Below are 25,000 nucleotides of genomic sequence, written 5' to 3'. Positions count from 1 at the left end.
GATTGGGATCGATCTGGTGACAAATTATCATTGAATATATGAAACCGTGTTTGCTTGTGCAATGATTCCAACGGAAATAACGTGAGACTTGATGCTTCATTGGCAAGATGCAATTCCATGAACTCAACACCGTCAAGGCTGAATTTTTCAGTGTCGCGTTTATACCACTTGTCAGGTAAGAATTCCACCCTCCAAGGTGTGCCGGAGGTTAAATCAGCTTTACAAACTACCTCGCTGGTTGTGGCTACAGCTGTTTTGTATATTTTTGGATCTAGCGATACAGCCTTCTGACACGCTTCTGGCAGAGTTTCCCTTTGCAACGAAGGATAGTTTATGACAGATGCACTCCCAATCGTCACAAAGCAATTTCCTTGAACTTTTTTTTGGACTCTGCCCACAGAAAGTGGAATATCTACACTTCCAGAGCCACTTTTAGCCATATTGTGAGCGGACAACGGCCTCGCGATTGCGGAAGTGTAGAGGGCAATGGGTGAATCAATGGGTCTTGACGGCAGCGTGATTTTATTGACGAAGAGATCATGGAGACGAGGCAGCTGTTATGAAATGATCAACAATCAAAGTATCCACAGTAACATGACGTAAATGGTGGTCACGAAACTGCAGAAAAAGGGGTCTCTTGTGGATGTTTCGTCCAGTCTACGTAGAAAAACGTAAGTAACAAAGGAAGATAAATTACTTGTCTATGGAAAGAGCGTTTTTTTTTCTTGGTGTTATTTGCTGTTGTTTTTTGAAGCTTCATTTGCCTAGTCCACCTATTAATCCCTGTTTCTCTCCCAAAATGGCATAAAGTGGCTTTGTTTGTCGCTTTTTATATTACCCCTAATCTGTGGAACCTGTATTGAGCGGTCAACCTAGATGAAGCGGCCATTCCCCGTGGATGACAGCTAAATACAGATTAAAGTGTAGTCTCTTTTCCAAGCGCCCGCCCTAACTACGATTACATTAGAGAGCTTAAGCTCCAGACGTTCCTGAGGTCACGAACGCTTACCGGAAGTCATTAGAGGAACTATGTACATACTACGCATATCATGACGTTCGCGTGGTCACGTCGCAGACGCCAGAACGCCACTTTTCAGGTTGAAGGTAGGACGCCACAAAAAATATGTTGTTATTTTGTTTATAGGAGATAAATTATTGACTCAAAACCATAAAAAGCTCTTCTGCTTTTCATTAAGTGATTAAAAAACGTTTTCGTAGCGCGTAAAGTGGTTTTTGCTTAATCGATAGATTAAACGGGATTCGACAATGGCAGACAATTTTCTCGCCAAGTCTGGGTGAGTTAAGTCATTTGATTTCATGTCCATTTGAATCATCAAATGCAGAACTAAGATTTTTTTAAACCGGGTTTAAGCTTATCACAAATTACTTTGAGCGATAATTTAGAATTAAGATACTTAAGCGACATTTAGGTACAATAACAAAGTGCAAAATGAGATAGATGATTGTCTTTCTGCATCGGTTGTATTTTGTAACTGCACATTGTATATCGTATGCATCTATGCTAGGGTTTGAGCAACCTACTACAAACATAAGAATAACAAATCTCGCTGTGATTAACGAATTTAGAAAAAGAGAAATGGTCCTCTAGGCATCCAGATCATGCACTGAAAACTTCATGCTCGCTCGTTTGTTCGCATTGTTTACAGAACTATGAAGTGGTAAATTTCAAGTCGCCTAATAAATTGACGAGTTATTCATTCTGTCAAGAGAGTGGGGTAAAGAAACTTATTCCCTTGCTCATTAAGGTCATATCTCTAGCATCTTTTAGCAAAGACATGCTAACACGGGTAGAAGTCCGTGTCTGAAAAACGTCGACTGCTTAACCTTCCTATTTCGCGCCAAGATCGAAGGCCTCGATCCAGTCTTACACGGCTTCTCTGCCGTTCGTGTTGTCAAGAACGTCTGGTGCTTAAGCTCTCTATTTTCATTCAGTTGCGGCCTTGTGATCACGAGTATTGCGAAATTTATTCTGTACAGAGCCATCGTGAACATTTCACTTCCGCCTCCGGCGGTCAGCGCCCACAAAGGATTGTGGGGGAAAAAACCTCACAGCTCGGTTCCGGTTGTGTCTCCAGACCTCTTCTGCGCCCCAGGCGGTGTACGCACTCCGATTGCGTTGCACCATGGTCGTCAAATGAAAATTAACGTATATGTGCACGATCCTTCGCAGTAAAGCACTATTTAAGCAATAGTGAAAATCAGACCTGAAAAAAATTCAGGCCTGTACAGGAATCGAACCACAGACCTCTGCAGGTATGTCGAGCGCCAGTTGCTCGACATACCTGCGTGGCCCGTGCGACGAAATAACTTCACGGGATTGGCAAAGTTTCAGTCACAGCAAATTATGCAAAAAATCTAGAAAAGATTTAAGCTTAAATCTCGTTTAACGTTTAAAGCGACAAATCAATGACTGCAACCATCGTGTTGTATACAAACCTCGCAAACTTTAAAACACGTTCTCTAGTGATACCTGCGAAAGTATTCAGTATAATTTCCGATAAGATTTTCGCGGACAATCTGATCGATTTCTCTTACATTGTGTGTTGAGACTGAAACTTTTCACCTCAAGCAAATCTCCGACGCAGGGCCCAAACAAACATAACGAGCAACTGAGTTTTTAGTATTTGTCCGTGTTACAACACACGAAAGGACTCCAAAGCACACTTCACTCTGATTGGGCAGAAAAACACAAAGATTTTCTGGCACCAATCAGATGGCAGAATGACTGCGACCGTTTGGAACTAGTTTTGTAAGACGATGTCCCCAGGGGCTCTTCATGCCCTAACTTGAAATCGACCTACAGCCCCTGGGTCTCTGAGGATGGCGCGACTCCCGTCATTCCTCCATGATGAATTCGTTCATAGAGGAGGCAACTGACGTTATTAATAATGATTCGAAACTGCAATCTGCCTAGGAATCTCGACACAAATGGCATCAGTTACACTAAACCGATGGCGGGATGAATAATTTAATATGCAAACACAAACTTTTTTCACCAAGTGTAAATACGGAATTTGTGAAAGGAGAAGCCCCACGCCTCTTAACAACGAATTTGTCTCGCTCCACGTTTAGTAAAAACGTACAGAATTTCGAAATACCCTTCGAAAGTAGAAGAAACCCAGATGAGGGTTTTGAGAAACGTATCTCTGGAGTCATTTCTGCAGGAGAAAAGTATACTAGAAAACAAAGAAAATAGCGCGCGCACAGAAGAAAATATTGCCCATACAGATGGGGAAATGATACCTCAAAACTGACCCTTATTATCACATCACAAAGGAAAGTCATCCAGAGATATTCTGATAAGAGCTTAACTTTGAGGTAGAAGATTTAAATGCGCCAGCGAATGTTAAGAGACGCACAGGCCTACCAACACCTTTCGACGGTCCACTGCCTTTTGCTTTCCGGAGATCCGGTGTGTCGCCTCAAGCAATGTAGAGGTTTTCATGGAACAACTTCCATTGCTCTAATTAAACTGTCCTTCATTCAATAATCAAGATAGAAGATTTACCACACAACACTCGCGATTAATTAATTTTATTTCACGTAGGAAAGTAGATTTACAACACGATTGACTACATACAATAAATGTCTTTGCATTAGTAACGCTATGTAACGCAACACACTAAACGCCTTTTCGCTCCGTTAAAGGGTCTCAAACACTATCACTTAAAATGAATAAAACTTTTGTTCTGTTTTATAGGTACTGTTTTAAGGTACCCCGGGTAAGAGGATATTTGTAAAAATCCATTGAAAACAGTGAAGATGGACATTATTGACGATCTAGTCAAGTCGATGAGTTTACCCGGGGTACCTTAGTATGTGTGAAGAGTTGGTGTTAGAAGACTATTGGGAGGACCCGTTGAGAGAGATTTGACTAGGTTCCAGGTTGAACGCGCATTAACGGTCTCTCAGCGGCACAAGAAGTTCCTTCCACGCATTAGAAGAATAGGCTCCTTGCACGAAGAAGTCACGTGATCTTTTCCGCCATGTTGGAGGGCAAACAAATCGGTTGCTACGTGAAACAATGGCAGCCTTGTGAGACGACGAAATGTGAGTGACGCAAATATTTGCTCTACTTGCTTCTTTGTTTCGGAACAAAACGATCTTTATCCACTAGGAACTCTCAAAAAGAGCGACTGTAATAGTAGCAGACCTACTGATGTATTTGATGTGTCGGAAAGCTCCATATTTGCTCGTGTTTTCGCGTTCGTATAATTCGCACTTTGCCAACTGGTATGTCATATCATTTTTTTTTAACTCCCTTTCAACGCCGGTTTTGTCTATTTTTTAAGTTGATATTGTTAGGCGATGATAGTCGAGTCGATGTAGTTTCCAGAATGGTGGCGAATAAAATATTTCTGAGTGAAGGTGAGAAAAAATAAGTTTGTTTACTTGTATCCTCATTATTTACTGGTTCTATTTCAGATAAAGAGATCACAGTATTGTGGAATTTTAGATCTTTTGGAGCCTAATAATAGTGTGATGGCTGATAAGGGTTTTAATATTGATGATCTATTATGTAGTAAGGGGGTAAAGCTAAACCTTCCACCATATCTTTTAAATCGTGCACAGTTTTCACCAGAGGAAGTCAAAGAAACAAAAACCATAGCCAAAGTCCGGATTCATGTGGAGAAGGCCATTCGCCGAATTAAAGAATATTATCTTTTCGACGATGAAATTCCTTTGTCACTTTTGGGCACTGTTAATCAGATGTGGACAGTGGCATGTTTGCTTGTAAATTTTCAGGGACCATTAATTTTGAAAAATAATCTGTCTTAGCAGGTGTCACAGGGTGTTATCATTATACATATTACAGTGATGTAAGTGTTCTCACAAAAAATAGTTAAAGTAAAACATGTCAACCTTATCTTTACATTCTTGGGAAAAAATAGGATCAAATACTGTTCTTTGGCAAAAAAACAAATCATCATTGATGCAACAGAAAAAGTCACACCAATCCAGGCCAGAAGTACCTAATTGGCATTGTACTTGTAAATAATATGCATGTTTCTTGTTTAGGATTAATTCATTTGAAATGGGGTCATTCTTAAGGTAAGCCACATCATCTAAGTTGGTTGTTCCTTCCTGGACAATCTTTGTCTCAAAGAAGCCATAGGGACTTGATGAACCATTTTGAGCTGCCTCAATATCTTAAACCTTCCTGTCTGGAAAACTTCCAAGCCAGGGGCATTTTGGATTTATTACCAGACCACTTGAGTACAAGTTTACAATCCCTTTCTTTGCTTTAGTGGCATATATGGATGCTGCTCTACCCCCCATTTCTATAGCGGGTTCATAGCAGCTGTCTGTACAAGCCTAGATGGCTGAAGTTGTTTAACAACAGTATCAAAATTAGAAATTCTCTTTGCCACTGTTCCAAACTTGCTTGCAGTGATTCTTTTTTTTTCTTAATGAATGCCAAAGGTCACGTTCATCCTGTTCTCTCATTTTTTCTTCTAAAGCATGTACCATCTCCTAAGTGACTGACAGTGACTCTAACTTTGCTGATTTGTTACTGTTCAAAGAAATTGACTCATTGTTCTTAAACCTTTAACCTGCATTAGGAAGGGGTAGCTTGGGGAATGAGGTGTGGGCAGAACCATTTATGACATATTTTTCTTTGAGCCTTCGTTGGTAAGATATTACTGACCCCTTGGGCACCATTCCAAATTTCGTTTGTACAGAAGAAAGATGTGAGCTTGCAAAGTTTTCCAGATCTGGTAACAAACTCCACAGCAAAGGCTCAGGATTTAGGTTTTTGAGTTTAGCTTTTTGATCAGGGCTCAGAATATGATACTGGGATGCAAGTGAGTACAGAGTGGTTTTAATGAATTTATTATAGTTTGCACCCTCCAGAGGCATCTTCACCATCAAGGTGTTCACACATTGAGGATTTATGTGCTTCCCTCTGGGAACACTCCATCACTGCGCCATCATAGTATATGTCAGATCATCAGGTAAGCTCTTTAGCCCAAGTTGCTTAAAGTGTGACAAGTAAAAAAGATGGCCCACAACATGGTGACAAATCCCTCTAGCACCTGCTACACAAGAACACTTTCCAGACACTGTTGTTTGATCCATACCAATTATCACTTGAAGGGAATGTGGTGTTTCATTTTCTTCATCGATCTGTAGCATCTGGCCAAAAAAGATGCCTCCGAGTCACTATATGTAACTGAAATTTGTAAAATTAATTAGGATCAGTCTTTACCACTTTTTAAGGAATGGTTTTGTAACATGAAAGGCGAAAACATCAGCAACTTTCAGGAGACTACACCAATTTATTTACCAGTGCACTTACTTTTGATGTTATGGAGATATCCTGGTTCTGCAAAATATTTGTAAACTTTTGCAGTGCTATCACAACCCGTTTAACGTGTTGCATATTTCTCTACATCGGTGAAGGTTATACTCGGTAAACGTGAGGGTCTACACTTGGATTACTGAGAAAATAAGTCCAATCAAACAAAGCTAAATAGCGTCAACCTTCGGTAAGTTTCGCATTTTGTAGACATGCAACTAGACTACAATTCTTGACAATCTTTACCTAACCCAAAGAAAGAGCAGAACTCTTGCGAAAAATCGAATAAATGAATGAATGAATCAGTTGATAGGATTAACCTTAAATAAACTTTCGCCTGCCATTCGTTCGTTCCCGACGCGTTAGAAGTAAAAGTGATTACAAACGTTCGATCACAGAAGCTCTTTGGGCATTATGCAAATTTGACGAGTGGATAAAGATCGTTTTGTTCCAAAATAAAGAAGCTAATAGTGAAAATATTTGTGTAACTGACCTTTCGTGACCCCACGAGGCAGCCATAGTTTCCCGTAGCAACCGATTTGTTTGCCCTCCAACATGGCGGAGAAGATCACGTGACTTCTTAGTGCAAGGAGCCTATTCCGAACGTTCGTTAATTTGAAATTCTCGCTGGATTGGTTGCTCGACAAACCGACTTTTGTGGGATTTTTTTCGGTGAACTTAATGGGCAACTATTTGGCTTTCGTGCTGCCTAGTTTTTATTCGAGGGAAAGTATTTAAGTGTTGTTTTCGAGCGATTTTGGCGAGCATGTGTCAACAGAAGTTTCCGACCTTCCCGTATTTTATGCACGGTAATTTAGGGCGTCAAGCTAAAATACATCAAAACGGCCTCAAATCGCGAGGAAAACAACACAGACTACTCTTTATGTAGGTAAGACTTTATTGCTTTGATTATTTCACACAACTTTACATTTACGGAGCTCAAAAACAAGTCCAACTAAACCACTACACAAACTCTTTAATTATTCACTGTGAAAGAGCCTGTGACAGAGCTTGGGCCACCTGTGGTTGTAAGCTTCATTTCGTGGAGCTGGAGGCTTCCAGATGCTAATTCCTTTTGTTTTTCTACATCTCCCGCATCCAACAACAGAGCAGTTATCACCAGGCATTGTGAATTCTGTATTTGAGTATTTATGTAGTGGATTGGTACAAATTTGTAGATAAAAGCATTTCAAAAACTGGCAAGACAGTCATCGCTATGTCACAGCGGACGCCATCTTGAAAATGCCTTTGCACGGAGTCTGGCAAGTGATCTCTTTAAAATCAAACAAAAACCTTGGCCTTTGAAGTTTGCCGGCCTACCTAACCTTCCCCTCGATTTACTATGTCCAGTACGACCATCACTGTTCGGCATATGTGCACAGGCTTGCTTCACATACAAGAAAAATTGCACACTGTGAAAAGTCCCAAAAGAGTCATGACCTTTGTACTGTTCCAGTAACAATGAAGGATCAGTACGGGTTTGGTGTGGCAATGTAGAGGCAGCATCTATGTGCCAACCATACTTCAACACTTTTCTGTGGCATTAAGTAACTTCTTTGTTTTCAGCTACTTAAGTATAGCACCACTAAGGCGTTAAATCGTGCACAACACAAATGTAAAACAAAGTTGTGAAAACCTGAGGTAACGTGAAAAACTCAATGCATTCACTTTTTTCCAACTGAAACCACCCAATTATTTTCTCACAGTTACAGATGGGCATCACTCATTTATCTACCTCCATATACACCACTAAATTGAAACTTACCAATTTTGTTTCTACAATAAACACAAATATAAATAATTTTAAGATTCAGGGAATGGGATGAAGAAAGAAGGCTCCAATTTACTTTAATCACCAAAAATAATACAAGTTTATTAAGATCAAAAGAAACAATCACACAGAGCAAGAAATATATTAATTAACTTCAAGAGTGGATTCTTCACCAATCCTTTATAACCCCTGCCCTAAAAACAGTTACCTACAAAATGCACGACATGAGTTTTTCTTTTAAGGGTTTATTCAGGGGAGGATCAAGATGACTTAAAACTCTTTAGCGAAACATGGTTAATAGATGAATTTGAGAAAAATCTGAAAAGTGGTCAAAATTACAACACTGCTGTTACCCACCTTCTGACTGAGGCTCCCGAGTTTAACAACTACTTGAAGCAATCTGTAAGCATTCTAGCAGGGGATTTTCCTACCCGGAAATACAAAAAGAAGTTCATTACAAAGGTTTGTTGTGTTTCTGGGTAAAGTATTTGGTCTATGTTGTGCTTCTGTCTACCAATGTTCTGTAGACTCCAACCAAGAGTTGATTTAAAAGAGAAAATTTATTCCTCACTCACGGTCAAAGAGTCAATTGAATGCATCTGGTTACTCAGAAGGTGATGATGAAAATGATGTAAATGATGAAAGTGATGGTTGGACTAAAAGGAAAAAAACTACCGCTATAATCATAATTGATCCAAGAAAATTGACAAACAAAATGAAAGCAAAAAAAAAAAAAGACTAACGACTACGGATATTTCCTGCCATTAACATGAACAGGCCAAGTGAAATAACCAATGATTTAAGACAAGAAATTGTCATAATAAAGGCTAACACTGAATAAATCATACATTGAAAAGCGGGAACTTAGCGTGTTAACAAATGAGTCACATGAAGATTTATGGTTAAAATTTAAATTGAGAGTTAAACGCACTTAAGTGACAGGTCATGCAGATTTGAATCTTACATGTTCAATAGACTATTTCTCTTCAAACATTTGTAATTTCAAAGCACAAATTAGGCGAGGTGTATTATGATAAATTTAGGAGTGGCAAATAAAAACTGAGTTCTTGCTTTTTATTCTCTTGCAACAAGTGGGACCCCAGGAGAGCCAGCCAGTGTGACACCTACTCTTATTCCTTGACAAAGGCCATTTCATGTTTCCTTGAATACAGAAGAGTCTACTGTGCTGCTTTTCAGATCTATATTTGAGAAGCTCTACAAGAGACTGTTTGGAGGAAATATGGTAATGAAAATTACAAAAATCATTATTAGAATTGATACCATGACCAGCAACAACTTTTGAATGATAGATTCACTCATTTTCTCCAACCTTAGGCAATTAAATGTACGAGTTCCCCAAATATCATTACATAAACTGACCAAGACCAATTTCAATTAACACTATGTGCATCAAATGCATCTAACCATGTATGATATTTGATTAAACACACAGCTCATGTTTAATATTGTCCCAGCTGTATGAATAGTTTGAGTCAGTTTTTTTTAAATGATTATTTTTAACAACATCTATGATGTTGTTGTATAATAATTCACTGACCTATAGGTTATGCTCAAAAGACCAAAGCCACATTATATTAGCGCACTTAGTGAGTACTGCAGAATTTGGTGGTTGAACACTGCTTGAACAGTTTGGAACCTAGTGCAAAGACACACAGTACCTTTCCCTGATACATCTCTTTTGTGAAGTGCTCCCTTTAGTGTTTTACTTTTATCGACCAAAGGCTGACAGCTACATTTTGCATGGCTTTAACTTTTCTCACCTTCAAAATAAGAAATTATGACAAGGCCATTCTCAGTCAGTTCACAGATATTTTACATCATGCAAACCACAACAGAGACCTGATGGATAACATCAAGCATTATCTTACCGTATTTCTTCACCTATAAGCCGATCTCGGCTATAAGCCGAGACCCTGACTTTCAGGGTCTTTACGCTACACTCAAGCTGCCCAAAAAAAAAGGTAAAACCATCGGCTATAAGCCGAGAGCGAAATTATTGATTGTAACTGGCCATTTGAGCAAGCGAACCTCACGGAAAACATAAGAAATTGACTCACTAAACACAAAACCTAATGAATTACAATAAACACAAAAGAAAAAAAGCGAACCAATCAAGAGATATGAATATCAATTGATCCAACGAACTGTATAAATACTACCACGCGACAACAGATTAACCACAACAACAATAATAATCTCAGTTAAACGTTTCAAAGTATCAATCTATCGAGTATACCTTTCGTCGCTGTCACTTTTTATCATCATGCCTAAAGCACGCCGTTCCTCGTATAGTATGGCTTTCAAGATAAAAGTTATCGCGGAAGCTGAAGCGGTAGAAAACAACTCGGAAATCGCTCGAGAATATGGACTAAGCGAGTCCATGGTACGACGCTGGAGAAGAGACCAGGCGACTATTCTTTCCGGAGAGCTGAAGATGTCTGCAAAACGTGCGACGATGGGCCGTTTCACTCCGAAATATCCCGAACTAGACCAGCAAGTGATGGAGTGGTTTTCACAGCAAAGAGAACAAGGTTGGTATTTACTTTTCTGTCTAAAATTTTAAGAGTTTTTGAAGAGTTGAATGATATCGTCTTTCAGTGCGTGGGAAACAGAGACTTTGATTGGTCAGAAATATGTTGTTGTCATGACAATTTCATAACATGTCACGAAAAGAGTGCTGCAGTCACGAATCTACGGTTATCTCGCAGCAAAATAAGATTGTTATTTTATTTTTCGTAGGTATTGCGGTGAGTGGATTGATCCTTCGCCTTAAAGCTAAAGAGCTCTCCGATGATCCTGCTTTCAAAGCTTCCCGTGGATGGTACGAGAAATGGAAACGACGCCACTCGGTCAGCATGCGAACCAAAACAACTCTGGCCCAGCGATTGCCCGCCGATCTCGAAGAGAACATTGTGTGCTTTCATCGCTTCGTCATTGCAGCAAGAAGACGCGCCGACTACCCTTTATCCCGCATCTACAACATGGATGAGACACCCATGCGTTTTGAGCTGCCATCGAACCGAACACTGGAATTCAGTGGAAGCCGAACAGTGCCAGTAAAATCTTGCGGAGCGGAAAAGCGGAGCTTCACCGTCGTTCTTGCTGTTGCTGCCGATGGAGCAAAGGTGCCACCGAAAGTCATCTTCAAAGGCGTCCGTACACCGAGAGATCTGGTTGTGCCGCATCCTCTTCGTGTTTCCTTCCATAAGAAAGGGTGGATGGATGAACAGGGCATCCGAGAATGGATTCGACAGAGTTTGCCCCGTGCCGAGCGTTCCCTTTTGGTGTGGGACTCATTCCGAGCTCACTTGACCGATTCCGTGAAAGATGACCTGAAGCAGCGAAACATTGACGTCGCAGTTATCCCTGGTGGCCTAACCCCGGTTGTACAGCCCTTGGATAAGTGCCTAAACAAGCCATTTAAAGATAATGTGCGCCGAAAGTACTTGGCGTGGATGACATCTGGGCCATTTGAGTTTACCCCAGCTGGGAAGAAGAAGGCGCCAAGCAGAAATCTTGTCCTCAGGTGGATCAAGGAAGCATGGGCAGAGATACCCGAAGAGATGGTTGTCAAATCCTTCAAGACCTGCGGTATTTCCAATGCCTTGGACGGAACAGAGGACGACGTGGTCTACTCTGAGGAAACCCCAGAAGTAGATGATGAATACATAGAAGAGAACGAGTTCGACACAGACAGCGAAAACGAAACGGATGGCGAGTAAACCATTGGGTTGAAAGCCCTTGCACGTATCCGTCAAACGGCTCCTTTAGGAGCCACCAATTTCATAAAAGTGAATAACCAATATTCAGAAGTTATTTTTGTTGTGTTTTATTACTTCTGCTTCATTGCTAACTTGACTACAAGCCGGGGGGGTAAAGTTATTCAGCAACTGTATATTTTTAAAATGTAAAACCCTCGGCTATAAGCCGAACCCCGTTCTCCGTGAAAAATCTCCCAAAATTTTGGGTCGAAAACTGAAAAAATCGCTCGGCTTATAGGTGAAGAAATACGGTAATGTTTTTACACAAAAAAAAAGGTTGAGGTGTTTCCTCCTATCTTGAGAAGGTTTGTTTGAAAAATGAAGCAGACATGATGTGTATGTAAAAAAAAATGAAAAAAGAGAAGTTATTTTTTTACACTACAGTTGGGAACAAAATTTTGCTAATAAAAATAACAATTTGTATTTTTATCTTTGATTTCAGAAATGTTCGCGTATGGGCAACCCTGGCCAAAATCCAACTGATGGTGCATGCTTTGAGTGGAAGAAGATTTAATTGCAAATTTGTGGAGTGGTTTCTTCCACAATACTCAAGAGGTCCAGGCACCAAAAATATGTCTCAGCTTGTCTTCACTGCTGCAGAATTTCTTATTGACCTATTTTTTTTAAGTTTGGGCCACCCTTGGGTAAAGTTGCCTAAAGGAAGAAGAAAGTATCAGGTTAGTAAATGCACTGACCAAAATGCTTACACTACAAAAATTAATGGTAAAAAAAAATTGTTGAGTACTTTCAATCAACTAAACATGAAAATCAAAACCAAACAATAACCGGCAATGTTTTTCTTTTTTCGCTTTGCTGACATATCATTTTCAAGCACCAGATAGAATGGTAGACCAACAGTGTCTTTCAATGGGCTGTTGGTTTGTGACCAAAATACATGTCCCGCTAACACACATTTTAGTCATGAAGTAATTCGGCTCAACTGTGGCCATTCATTTCACAGAGGATGTCTGTTTGACCAACACGAGGATGGTGGGCATAGTTATGCAATGACAGGTCCTGTCAATGCCCAATGTTATGAATCACTGCAACAGCATATGGAAAACTTAGCTATCACATTGAACTGATAAGCCTAACCTTACATATCACTAAAAAAATATAGTCATAAACAATTTACCTTAGTTTTCTTTAAAGAAAGAAATGACTTACAATCACTGCTGATTGAACAAATAAACCAAATTATGCGGACGAAACTTGTGGAGCGCTATTACCGCCAATATTCAGCAAATTTTTCTCTTATAAAATGGTGCTTAAGGGGCCGACCATTTAACTTTTGAAGGGGGGGGGGGTGGGTGATTTCTGGTCATCAAGAAATTTTTTTTTAGCAATCTGCTGTGCAGGATATTTTTTTTCCGATTTTTTGGTACATTTTTTCTGTTACATTTGGGCTGCATACAATTTTTTTCTTCCAAAAAGCGCTTGCAGGAAGTTTTTTTTCAAAATCACCCACCCCTCCTCAAAAGTTAAATGGTCAGCCCCTAAGATATGAAGCCAATTATGTTTTATGCAGCTAATCATTCTATAAAATGGTGCCTTAAAAAATATGGAGTACTTTTTATGAAGCCAATTATGTTTTATGTAGCTAATCATTTTATAAAATGGTGCCTTAAAAAATATGGAGTGCTTTTTATGAAGCCAATTATGTTTTATGCAGCTAATCATTTTATAAAATGATAAAAAAAGGCTTCATGAAAAGCGCTCCATGTGTTTTAAGGCACCATTTTATAAAATGATTAGCTGCATAAAACATAATTGGTTTCATATCTTAAGCACCATTATATAAAAAAACAGTAGCTCATTATTGGCAGTAATGGCACCCCATAGAAACTTCCCTCGCATTTTGAACACGTACATTTCAGCTCTAAATTTTCTTGTCTTCCAAAACACAGATACTTGGCGGGAGATGGCACTGAGAAGACAAAGACGGTGATAAAGGGAGCAACGAAGACGATGACAAGGATGCCATCGATGGACCTGAGGATGATGAAGATTTGGGCGACGATGACGAAGAGATGGACGACAAATCCTACCTGGCGCAAGTTGCAAACATTCAAAAACAAGCCTGCCAGCGATTCGCAAATTTGCAGCATAAAGAAGTCCACATCCTCAACACATTTGAAAAGATTAAGTGGATTAGTCTCGTTGCATTTTTTTGGGAGTAACTGCAGAATACCCTGCCACTAATTTACATGTCATTGAATAACAATAGCCTCTGGTAAGTTCTCAATAATATTACTGTCACATCGGAGAAGACGCAACTGAATCCCACTCTACACACTGTATCATTTGCCACAGTCATTCAAAGCACGTGCTCGTTGAGGCAGTATGCACGGAAAGTTCAGAGATCATTTAAAAATTAAACAAGACTTACCTGTAAGTTGAAGTTTGATTGTAATTCTACCGATCCATATAGTCATAAGGGGATTACGTGAGATTGCACCGTTTACCAGCCCAGCTCAAATTTTAACGTCGAATGGTCACATAAGTATTAGGGTCGGGTTCTGACCACTTTGTGTAAATAGACAAGGCATGACAAGGGAGGGCACGTAATCCCCTTATGACTATATGGATCGTTAGAATTACAATCAAACTTCAACTTACAGGTAAGTCTCGTTTAATTTTTAAATTCTACCTCACCATGACGTCAGTCGGGGATCACGTGAGATTTTAAAGCAATTTGACCAGTAGACGAACTCCAAAGAACTGATTACAAAGATGTATAAATCAGAAACATGTAATAAAAGGGAATTGAGACAGTTACAATTCATTTGTTTTATTTAGAACATCATCAGCAAAGGAAGATTCCTGGGTATTGTTAACCTTGTTATAATATTTACTAAGAGTAAAGGCATTAGACCATCCTTCTGCAGATAATATTATGTCCATAGGAGTGTCTCTGGCCTTAGCAGCACTAACAGAGGCTGCTCTTGTACTATAAGCCGTAAATTGGCTAATATCAATGCCTGAATTGCATAAAACACTTTTTAGCCAACGGCTATTTGTGTCCCATGAGACAGCACCACGTGGTTAAGCAAAACTTACTAATAGCTGTGATTGCTCCTGTGTCCTTAAAGGTTTAGTAACTTCCAGGTACTTTGTCAAATAATGGCAAACACATAACCTCTTATCCAGTGCATAAGCCTTGAAGTTAAGGTTCTTTAAATGTCTGCCTGGTCTTGTCTGCTTAACCTTGCAGGGTATAATAAATTCAACAGTAGAAGTACAAACCTTCATATGTTCAATGTCTAAGAGCTGAACAGTCTGGATTCTCTGACTAGATACCAACAGGAGTAACATTGTTAACTTGAGAGTCACATCTTTAAGGGTCAGCTTTGATGCTGGACTAAAAGTTTTCAAATAGTTCAACGCAACTTTAACATCCCAAATACTTGTATATTTAGGCAAAGTAGGGCGTGTCTGGAAGGCCCCTTTTAAAAATCGAGTAACTAGAGGATGATTACCAATGCTTATGTTTCCAGGCAAAGTGATGATAGTTGATAAGACACTACGTGCAGTATTGAGAGTACTGTAACTACAATTAGACTCAAATAACTCTGTCAGAAAGTCAAGTACTTCAGCTACAGATGGAGGAAATATATCAATGTTCCTTCTACAGCAAAACCTTTGCCACTTCTGCAAATGTCCCTTGTACTGCTTTTGGGTAGATTGTCTCCAAGAGGCCATGATGACCTTGAGTGTGTTTTCTGAAAGACCTTTGTTCTGCAAGGGTTGCCGGATATATGACATGCCAGAAGGACAAGTTTCGGCCAAAGGGGATGTATTTTCTCCATTTTGTATGGAAGTTTCAGTATGCTCTTCCTCTGAGGTAGTAACAGAGGTGTAGATACTACCAACCGCATGACTCTGGGAAACCATGGTTGAGTGGATCAATTGGGCACTATTATTATTCCCTCTGCCTGGTCTTCCTCGATTTTCTGCACCATTCTGCCTAACAAGGTGAAAGGTGGGAAGGCATAAAAGACATAACAGCTCCAATCTATAGTAAATGCATCAACAGCATAAGCCCCTGGGTCTTGTTTCCAAGAAACATATGTGCTGATCTGATTGTTAATTCTAGAAGCAAAGAGATCAATTTCTGGTTTTATTAACATTTCATTGACAATCCTTCCAAATATATTCTTGTCTAGCATCCACTCAGTATTATCATGAAACGCTCATGAAGCTTTATCAGCTGCCACATTTTCTACTCCAGGTAAATGTGCTGCACTAAGCCACATATTCCTGCCTATACACCATTGCCAGATTTCACGGGAAAGGTCATTACATTGCAAAGAGTGGCTACCCCCCATATTATTCAAGTAGGCAACAGCATTAGTGTTATCAGTCACAAGACATGCATGTTCGTGTTGGGGATCTGAACAAAAACTTTTGATGGCAAAGAATGCTGCTTTCATTTCCAGCAAATTGATATGATGCTGTGACTCTTCATAGGTCTATCTACCCCCCAATTGATATGCCATTGCAAACAGTACCCCATCCCAAAAGGGAAGCATCAGACTCTATCACAATATCTGGGTGATCATGAGTGACTGGTTTAAGAGCAGTATCAATATTTTCATAATACCATACAAGCTCTTGCCGAGGTTGCTCAGACAATGATAGGAGCATCAAAATCTCCTTTTGCTTCCTTGAGTGCAGCAGTCTTGTCTGACTCAAGGCAACGATAGTGGAGAGACCCATATAAACAACCTGGGAAGGCTGCAACTAATTTTCCAACGACCTTTGCTAAGTCACGAATAGATGCACTATTCAATTCTAAAGTTTTCTTTATTATATCTTTTAGAGAAGACTTTCTTTTGTCAAAGAAACAGACATTTGTTTGGAATTTAGGGTGAAACCTAGAAAACAGCTCCTGAGTAGGCAGCTCAACAGATTTAACAGGATGAATCACAAATTCCAATTTAATAAACAATTCAACATTCTCATTAACATTAGAGAGACAGTCACCAAAATCATTACCCTGAAGGTAAGAATCATCAATATATGCCACTGACAAGAAACCTCTTGACCTTAGAGTGCTATAGACTGGTTTTAACAATTTAGTAAATAACCTGGGAGCACAAGCAAGACCATTTGGCAAGCAAGTAAATTTATACAATTGATTGTTCCATGAGAACTTTAGAAACTTCTGATAGTTTGCATCAATTTTGACCAAGTAATAAGCCTCTCGTAAATCAATAGAAGCCATAAAACAGTCCCTTTTCATCATCTGAATAACAGACTGCAAAGAAACCATTTTAAAAGGGTGGTAAGCAACATTCTTATTGAAATTTTTCAAATTCAAAATAAGCCTGTATGAGCCATCTTTTTTGGGTGTAACGAAGAAGTTTGACAAAAATTCCCCTTCATATTGACAGAGAACAATAACTCCTTTCTCAAGGAGTCTACTAATTTCAATTTCGATGAATTCAGCCTCCTTACAGGTGACTCTTATAGGCTTAGGTATTCTTAATTGGTAAGGGGGGCCTCTATTAAATTCAATTTTGCAGCCCTTGACAATATCAAGTATACTAGAATCACTAGTTAAAGTTACCCATTCATTTATATAGCTGTGAATTCTACCAGTTTTGAATGATATTGCCTGTGCTTCCTGGTTAACCTCAGTCACACTAACCTGGTTAATTACTTCTGTACTTTCTCCTCCTCCTCCTTCCTTGAGGGGATAGGTGTACATCTGCTTCTGGTTGTTCTGATATTTGTTGTGACTGGTCTGGGACTTCCACCCAGACCTCCATTCGTTTTTTCGATGAGTAATGCTTGCGACTATCATATTGGTAAGACATGTGTTTCTTTTTAACAGGTAAGGTATTGCCAACCTTGTTTGTAGCATTGATACCCTTTCTTCTGTGGGAGGTCATCCCCAAATAGATTATCAGTTAACTCAACTTGATCAGAACATAGCTGCTGGTATGCAGTATTCAAGTCGGGTTTAATAAAATCCCGACGTTTATGGCTAATTTCACTTCAGCATGAGATATAAAGCCAATGCTATCGAACAATGCTTTAACTGTCGGGTTGTTTTTCTCGTTCTTGACGAGTGTGTGAGCAAGCCCGACGAGCACCGTTGTTGCTTTGATCAACATGGTTTGGATTTTCTGAAGCTTGACATGTCCTAACTGCATCCAACTCGTCAATGGCGGTCGGACGTGAAAGTGCTGCTTCGCCAAATATCCTTTTGATTTGCTTGTGGTTCTTATGGTTCTTGTTGGCTTACTGTATTTTGCGAAACGAAACGAAACGAAACGAAACGAAACGAGTAAACCCGTACTGTATTTTGCGAAACCAGCTCTTCGAAGACTCTAGCGATATATAACTTATTTCTTCCGATTCTACAACACTTTTCGTAGATACAACTCGATGCAGTGATGATTTTTTAATAAAGAGCTCGAGTCAAAAGGTCAGAGTGCGCCGTTTCGCAAATTACAGATATGTAAATCTGTAATTTGCGAAACGAGCTCTTTGAAGACTCTAATGATATGTAACTTACTTCTTCCGATTCTATAACACTTTTCGTAGATACAACTCGATGCAGTGATGATTTTTTAATAAAGAGCTCGAGCCAAAAGGTCAGAAGTGCGCCGTTTCGCAAATTACAGATATGTAAATCTGTAATTTGCGAAACGAGCTCTTTGAATACTCCAATGATATGTAACTTATTTCTTCCGATTCTATAACACTTTTCGTAGATACAACTCGATGCCGTGATGATTTGTTAATAAAGACTTTGAGCCAAAAGGTCAGAAGTGCGCCGTTTCGCAAATTACAGATATGTAAATCTGTAATTTGCGAAACGCGCTCTTTGAAGACTCTAATGATATGTAACTTATTTCTTCCGATTCTATAACACTTTTCGTAGATAGAACTCGATGCAGTGATGATTTTTTAATAAAGAGCTCGAGCCAAAAGGTCAGAAGTGCGCCGTTTCGCAAATTACAGATATGTAAATCTGTAATTTGCGAAACGAGCTCTTTGAAGACTCTAATGATATGTAACTTATTTCTTCCGATTCTATAACACTTTTCGTAGATACAACTCTATGCAGTGATGATTTTTTAATAAAGAGTTTGAGCAAAAAGGTCAGAAGTGCGCCGTTTCGCAAATTACAGATATGTAAATCTGTAATTTGCGAAACGAGCTCTTTGAAGACTCTAATGATATGTAACTTATTTCTTCCGATTCTATAACACTTTTCGTAGATACAACTCGATGCAGTGATGATTTTGTAATAAAGAGTTCGAGCCAAAAGGTCAGAAGTGCCCCGTTTCGCAAATTACAGATATGTAAATCTGTAATTTGCGAAACGAGCTCTTTGAAGACTCTAATGATATGTAACTTATTTCTTCCGATTCTATAACACTTTTCGTAGATACAACTCGATGCAGTGATGATTTTGTAATAAAGAGCTCGAGCCAAAAGGTCAGAAGTGCGCCGTTTCGCAAATTACAGATATGTAAATCTGTAATTTGCGAAACGAGTTTCCCACCAAATCTCACACGTGTCACGCATTCTATTGCTTAGAATGAGAAATAACTAGTAACCTGATATGGAAATGTTTCGGAAAGACTAATATGGTAATTAAAAAGAGGTAGCGGACAGGAAAGAAGTTCCTAAAGATAAATTGCTTTCTGTTCATAAACTATCAACTGGACTAAGCGGCCGGTAAAAAATAACAAAATTGTTGTGGATTTTAATAAATGTAGAAACATACATTGCGGTACGCGCAAGGTTTCTAACACATGCTACAGCAATGTCAAAGGGCAGAATTCCAACTTTGACCTGGTTTTTATCTGGTACTAACCAAATGCTATTAGAGCCTTCAAAGAGCTCGTTTCGCAAATTACGGGTTTACATATATGTTATTTGCGAAACGGCGCACTTCTGACCTTTTGGCTCAAACTCTTTATTAAAAAGTCATCACTGCATCGAGTTGTATCTACGAAAAGTGTTATAGAATCGGAAGAAATAAGTTACATATCATTAGAGTCTTCAAAGAGCTCGTTTCGCAAATTACAGATTTACATATCTGTAATTTGCGAAACGGCGCACTTCTGACCTTTTGGCTCAAAGTCTTTATTAACAAATCATCACGGCATCGAGTTGTATCTACGAAAAGTGTTATAGAATCGGAAGAAATAAGTTACATATCATTGGAGTATTCAAAGAGCTCGTTTCGCAAATTACAGATTTACATATCTGTAATTTGCGAAACGGCGCACTTCTGACCTTTTGGCTCGAGCTCTTTATTACGAAATCATCACTGCATCGAGTTGTATCTACGAAAAGTGTTATAGAATCGGAAGAAATAAGTTACATATCATTAGAGTATTCAAAGAGCTCGTTTCGCAAATTACAGATTTACATATCTGTAATTTGCGAAACGGCGCACTTCTGACCTTTTGGCTCGAGCTCTTTATTACAAAATCATCACTGCATCGAGTTGTATCTACGAAAAGTGTTATAGAATCGGAAGAAATAAGTTACGTATCATTAGAGTCTTCAAAGAGCTCGTTTCGCAAATTACAGATTTACATATCTGTAATTTGCGAAACGGCGCACTTCTGACCTTTTGGGTCGAGCTCTTTATTAAAAAATCATCACTGCATCGAGTTGTATCTACGAAAAGTGTTATAGAATCGGAAGAAGTAAGTTACATATCATTAGAGTCTTCAAAGAGCTCGTTTCGCAAATTACAGATTTACATATCTGTAATTTGCGAAACGCCGCACTTCTGACCTTTTGGCTCGAGCTCTTTATTACAAAATCATCACTGCATCGAGTTGTATCTACGAAAAGTGTTGTAGAATCGGAAGAGATAAGTTATATATCGGTAGATTCTTCGAAGAGCTGGTTTCGCAAAATACAGTACGGGTTTACTCGTTTCGTTTCGTTTCGTTTCGTTTCGTTTCGCAAAATACAGTAAGCCGTTCTTGTTCTTATCGCTCCGAAACCATACGGTGAAACCATATGACTATACCGTCAGATTGTAGTGTTTCTTTTGGTTTCCTACGAGAAAACCAGCAAAGAAATGGCCATGTGTTCTTCAGTCCGTCGTGTTGTGTCCGCCATTTTGGGAACCTTGCTGTCGTGACAAGAACAACGAAGAAAAGGGCCTTTGCTAAAAGTAGGATACCCTACTACAGCAATCACTCCGCGATGTTCAATATTGAAATTCTTTGCTCCCATGGAGATATTCATCCTCATCCTGGTCCGAGCCGTGTAAGTCATCGAATCATGACGGTAACGTGGCTTATAAAAATCGACATCGCAAACTTGATATATCTGTCTTCTATGCTAATTCAAGAAGCTTAGTTAACAAGACGGCCCTGTTGGAATTGGAAATTGCTACTTATCGTTACGACATTATGGTCTTCACGGAAACCCATTTAGACAGAACAATAATAGACAGCGAATTGTTTCCTTCAGATTACACGGTGTTCAGAAGAGACCGTCCTCACAACGGCCGTAAAAGTGGTGGTGTGTTAATAGCTACGCGGGATACAGTAAAAGTGTTCCAAAGAGAGGATCTTCTATGTGATTCCGAATTACTTTTTGTAGACATTCTTGTTTCAGGAAACAGGAAAGTTAACTTGGGGGTCTTTTATAGGCCACCCAAAAGCGACATTAATCCTCTTCTAGATCTGCAAACAGCCCTAGACAGTGTTCTTTCGACACCTAACTCCGACCTACTACTCTTGGGAGATTTCAATTTGCCTGAAATAAACTGGGAAACTATCTGTGCCTCAAGGAGCTCAGACCACACCACGCTGTTATGCGAAATTATTTACGACAACTTCCTTACCCAACTAGTCAAGGACTCAACTCGAGAGGAAAACATCTTAGACCTAGTTCTTGTTTCTTCGCCTGACTTAGTACACGACCTAACCGTTGGTCAACCTTTCTCCGATCACAATTCGATAAATTTTTTTCTATCGAGATCCCCTCACGGGTGTCGTAGGTCCGAGAAATTGGCCTATTCCTTCAGAAAGGCAGATTGGGAACATCTTCGGAATCTCTTGAATTACATCCCTTGGCACTGTGCTTTTCTTGAAGACAACATCGACCTTGTTTGGTCTGCATGGTCGGATCTACTACTTTCGGCTGCTGACGAATGTATTCCAAAACACCAAGTTATAAGATCCACAAATGCACCATGGATTGACCACAACCTTATCAAACTTTGCCGAAAAAAGAAACTACTCTACAAGAGGGCTAAAAAATCGTCTATGGAGTCTCACTGGGTCAATTATCGTAAGTTCAATAATCAGCTAAAAAAGAAATGTAACTCTGCGCGATGGCAGTATATAAACAACTTGACTGAGGAGCTAAAATCGAACACTAGCCCGAAGCCTTTTTGGAATTACGTAAAATCCAAGAGAAAAGGATCAAGCGATCTAGTATCCTTGAAAGAAAACGATAAGTTTCTAAATGACGATATTAGTATTGCAGATAGCATGAACCATTATTTTTCGTCTGTATTTACTGTTGAGGACCAAGCTAACATTCCAGTTTTTGGTTACATTACTAACCAGAAATTATGCAGCATTTATTGTTCCCCTGAAGAGATCAAAAAATGCTGAAAAATTTAAATATCTATAAATCCCCAGGGCCAGACGGCATATCGCCACGGATTCTGAAAGAATGTAGTCAGGTGCTATCATCTCCGTTAGCGTTACTTTTCAATACATCTTTCTCGCTGGGTCAGCTACCAACAATGTGGAAAAATGCCAATATTACATCGGTGTACAAAAAAGGGAATAGGAATCTTAGAGAGAACTATCGTCAGATTTCACTAACGTGTATTCTATGCAAAATCGCGGAGAAGGTGGTGAGGAATCGAGTCGTTGATTTTTGGTCTGATCAAAATCTTTTCAACCCAGATCAATTCGCGTACCTCAGCGGTAAATCCACTCTACTGCAGTTGTTAGCTTGTTATGATGACTGGGCTAGAGCTAGAAATTGTTCTAAACCTACTGACGTTATCTTTCTAGACATGTCCAAAGCTTTTCATAGTGTACCACACGAGCGTTTATTGCTTAAGCTGAATAGGTACGGCATAGATGGGCCTTTACTGCAGTGGTTTAAACATTTTTTGATGAACAGAATGCAACGCGTTGTTATTAGAGGAAAGTGTTCGGATTGTACGTCAGTGAAGTCCGGGGTGCCCCAAGGAACAATTCTTGGCCCTATTTTGTTTATCATTTACATAAATGACATCTCAACAGATTTGACATCTACTGTTAAGATTTATGCAATTGATACTAAAATCTACCGAACAATCAGTTCGCCATATGTTGATATCCCTACCCTGCAGAGTGACCTAGATCGATTGAGTTATGGGCAAATAAATGGCAAATGCACTTCAATCCGGATAAATGCGAGGTCATGCGTATTACACATAGAAAGGATAAAACTAAACCAATTTACTCGCTGGGGGGGCAATTTAGGTCGGTAGAGAACACTAAGGACCTAGGAGTAACCATCTCTTCTGACCTGTCCTGGGGCTTGCATGTATCTGCAACGGTAAACAAGGCAAATATGGTACTAGGTATCATAAAGCGATCCATCGGAACTAATAGCCAGTACGTGTTTTCGCAGCTCTATAAATCACTGGTCAGGCCCATACTGGAGTATGCGGCTCCTGTTTGGAGTCCGTATTTGATTAAGGATATCACGGCTCTAGAAACGGTTCAACGAAGAGCTTCGCGACTAGCTTTAAGGCAGAAACGAGGCGAAATGAATTACGAACACCGTTGTAGCTTACTAAAATGGCAAACACTAGAAAAGCGGAGAGAATTTCTATCTCTGGTTCAAAGTTATAAGATAGTTTTTGGTATTGATCACCTCTCTTTCCCAGATTTCTTTGTGTTTGCCAATAAGCGTACAAGAGCTAACCACGACTATAAACTTTACCTGAAAAGAGCGGTTTGTAATTGTTACAAATATTGTTTCTTCATTCGCATTGTGGGGAAATGGAATAGCTTGCCAGGATACATTGTCCACGCCGAATCATTGTCTGTTTTTAAGAGTAGACTTAAAACTTATTTGAATATTTATTGAATTTTTATTGAATCTGTATCCTTTAAATTTTATCTTTTGTATGTTTTTAGTAAGGGAAATTGTTTTTATACAGGGCTAACCTCACGATTTTCCCTTTTCAGGATGTATTTTTTACATTTGCGTTCTAGCTTCCTGAATAAATGTTATGTTATGTTATGTTATGTTATGTTATGTGTTGACATCCCTGCTTCTTGTGGAAGAGCTAATTTTAGCCCAAATCTCACCATTCACCTTCGGTGTGATTAGTTTCTCACAATTATTTGGGCGATTAAGTTTATTGAATTTTCCCTTGAGCTTGTCATCGGTCATCTTTGACCTGGACAACTTGCTTACAATCGATGTAAAATTTGCATAATCACAGGTGGTGCAAAACTCTCCTCTAGCTCAAACTCTTGGAGAATATCATCAAGGACATCCTTTTGCTTCGTTTCGTGTGATTTTTCGTCACTATTTTCATTTAGAATAGCGTCAATTGCGGCGTCTACGTCAATCTCTGAAGTACCCGGTGCATTTTGCTCGCTCGACACGAGGCGAGCTGGTTTGTGTTTCTTCGTGCGTTGAGCATGTGCTTGGATCTCAGAGTCCGAATTTTCACTATCTGAGTCCAGCAAATAACGCTTTGAACCTTGTGGAGCTGATTTCAGCATTGCTGCAATTTCCTGAAAGCCCTGTTTCATGCCTTTCATTATAGAATCCTTCAAAGCTGTCTCTTCGACAGGAAAGCCGCCAAATGATCTTGTAGAGAAGCGGGTTGGGCGCCCAATTCTTTTGGGATCTTTCCAGTATGTTTTTGGTGACTAGGAACCTCTAAAGAACTTCCAGTAGATTCTTTAGAGGATTTAGATGAAGACGCTTTCGATTTACTTTTCGCCAAAGAAGGATTGCGAGTCCGCTATAACACGTGTTCAAGCTAGCAATTAGCCTGAGGATCAGGCTCTCGCAAGGGGAGGGGGGAGGGAAAGGGAGGAGAGGGAAAGCTAACATCTCCTTCCTCTACTCCCTTCTCTTCCCTCCCCTCTCCTTAAAAGT

General features: G+C 39.5%; 3 protein-coding genes and 2 pseudogenes across 4 annotated transcripts in view; 3 read left to right on the top strand and 2 right to left on the bottom strand.

Annotated features, from left to right (window-relative positions):
- The window catches only part of LOC111342202 (uncharacterized), a 15,748-nt gene extending 15,308 nt beyond the window's left edge, over window positions 1–440 (bottom strand). The window contains exon 1 of the mRNA XM_022949253.2: window positions 1–440. This exon is cut by the window's left edge and continues 329 nt beyond it. Coding sequence (XP_022804988.1) covers window positions 1–440 — 440 coding nt within the window.
- A 100-nt stretch (window positions 441–540) lies between these two features.
- On the top strand, window positions 541–14,656 carry LOC111342204 (uncharacterized). The gene is made up of 3 exons (XM_088757091.1): window positions 541–671; window positions 12,318–12,552; window positions 13,783–14,656. Exons 1-3 carry the CDS (start codon window positions 604–606, stop codon window positions 13,804–13,806), a joined length of 327 nt encoding a protein of 108 aa, XP_088613217.1. The 5' UTR covers window positions 541–603; the 3' UTR covers window positions 13,807–14,656.
- Window positions 4,045–6,841, bottom strand: LOC148733380 (uncharacterized; annotated as a pseudogene). The gene is made up of 3 exons (XR_015999824.1): window positions 6,816–6,841; window positions 6,323–6,450; window positions 4,045–6,196 (listed from the first exon to the last, which is right to left on the bottom strand). The product of XR_015999824.1 is annotated as an uncharacterized LOC148733380 (transcript).
- Window positions 7,784–9,396, top strand: LOC148733379 (uncharacterized; annotated as a pseudogene).
- A 6,620-nt stretch (window positions 14,657–21,276) lies between the features above and the next one.
- LOC148733378 (uncharacterized) lies at window positions 21,277–22,491 on the top strand. The gene has a single exon (XM_088757991.1). The coding sequence runs from the start codon at window positions 21,277–21,279 to the stop codon at window positions 22,489–22,491; it is 1,215 nt and encodes a 404-aa protein (XP_088614117.1).
- Window positions 22,492–25,000: the final 2,509 nt, after the last annotated feature.

This window comes from Stylophora pistillata, chromosome 4 (genome assembly GCF_964205215.1).
Source record: "Stylophora pistillata chromosome 4, jaStyPist1.2, whole genome shotgun sequence".
NCBI lineage: Eukaryota > Metazoa > Cnidaria > Anthozoa > Scleractinia > Pocilloporidae > Stylophora > Stylophora pistillata.
This window is presented reverse-complemented; position numbering and strand designations above follow the sequence as displayed.

What these genes read in the sequence shown, in the direction of transcription:
- LOC111342204 (XM_088757091.1), top strand. Translation starts at nt 604, where the DNA reads ATGGTGGTCACGAAACTGCAGAAAAAGGGGTCTCTTGTGGATGTTTCG. An exon ending in TCCAGTCTACGTAGAAAAAC is followed by an intron (nt 672 to 12,317) that starts GTAAGTAACAAA and finishes CTTTGATTTCAG; the next exon opens with AAATGTTCGCGTATGGGCAA. An exon ending in AAGGAAGAAGAAAGTATCAG is followed by an intron (nt 12,553 to 13,782) that starts GTTAGTAAATGC and finishes TCCAAAACACAG; the next exon opens with ATACTTGGCGGGAGATGGCA.
- LOC148733378 (XM_088757991.1), top strand. Translation starts at nt 21,277, where the DNA reads ATGGTCTTCACGGAAACCCATTTAGACAGAACAATAATAGACAGCGAA.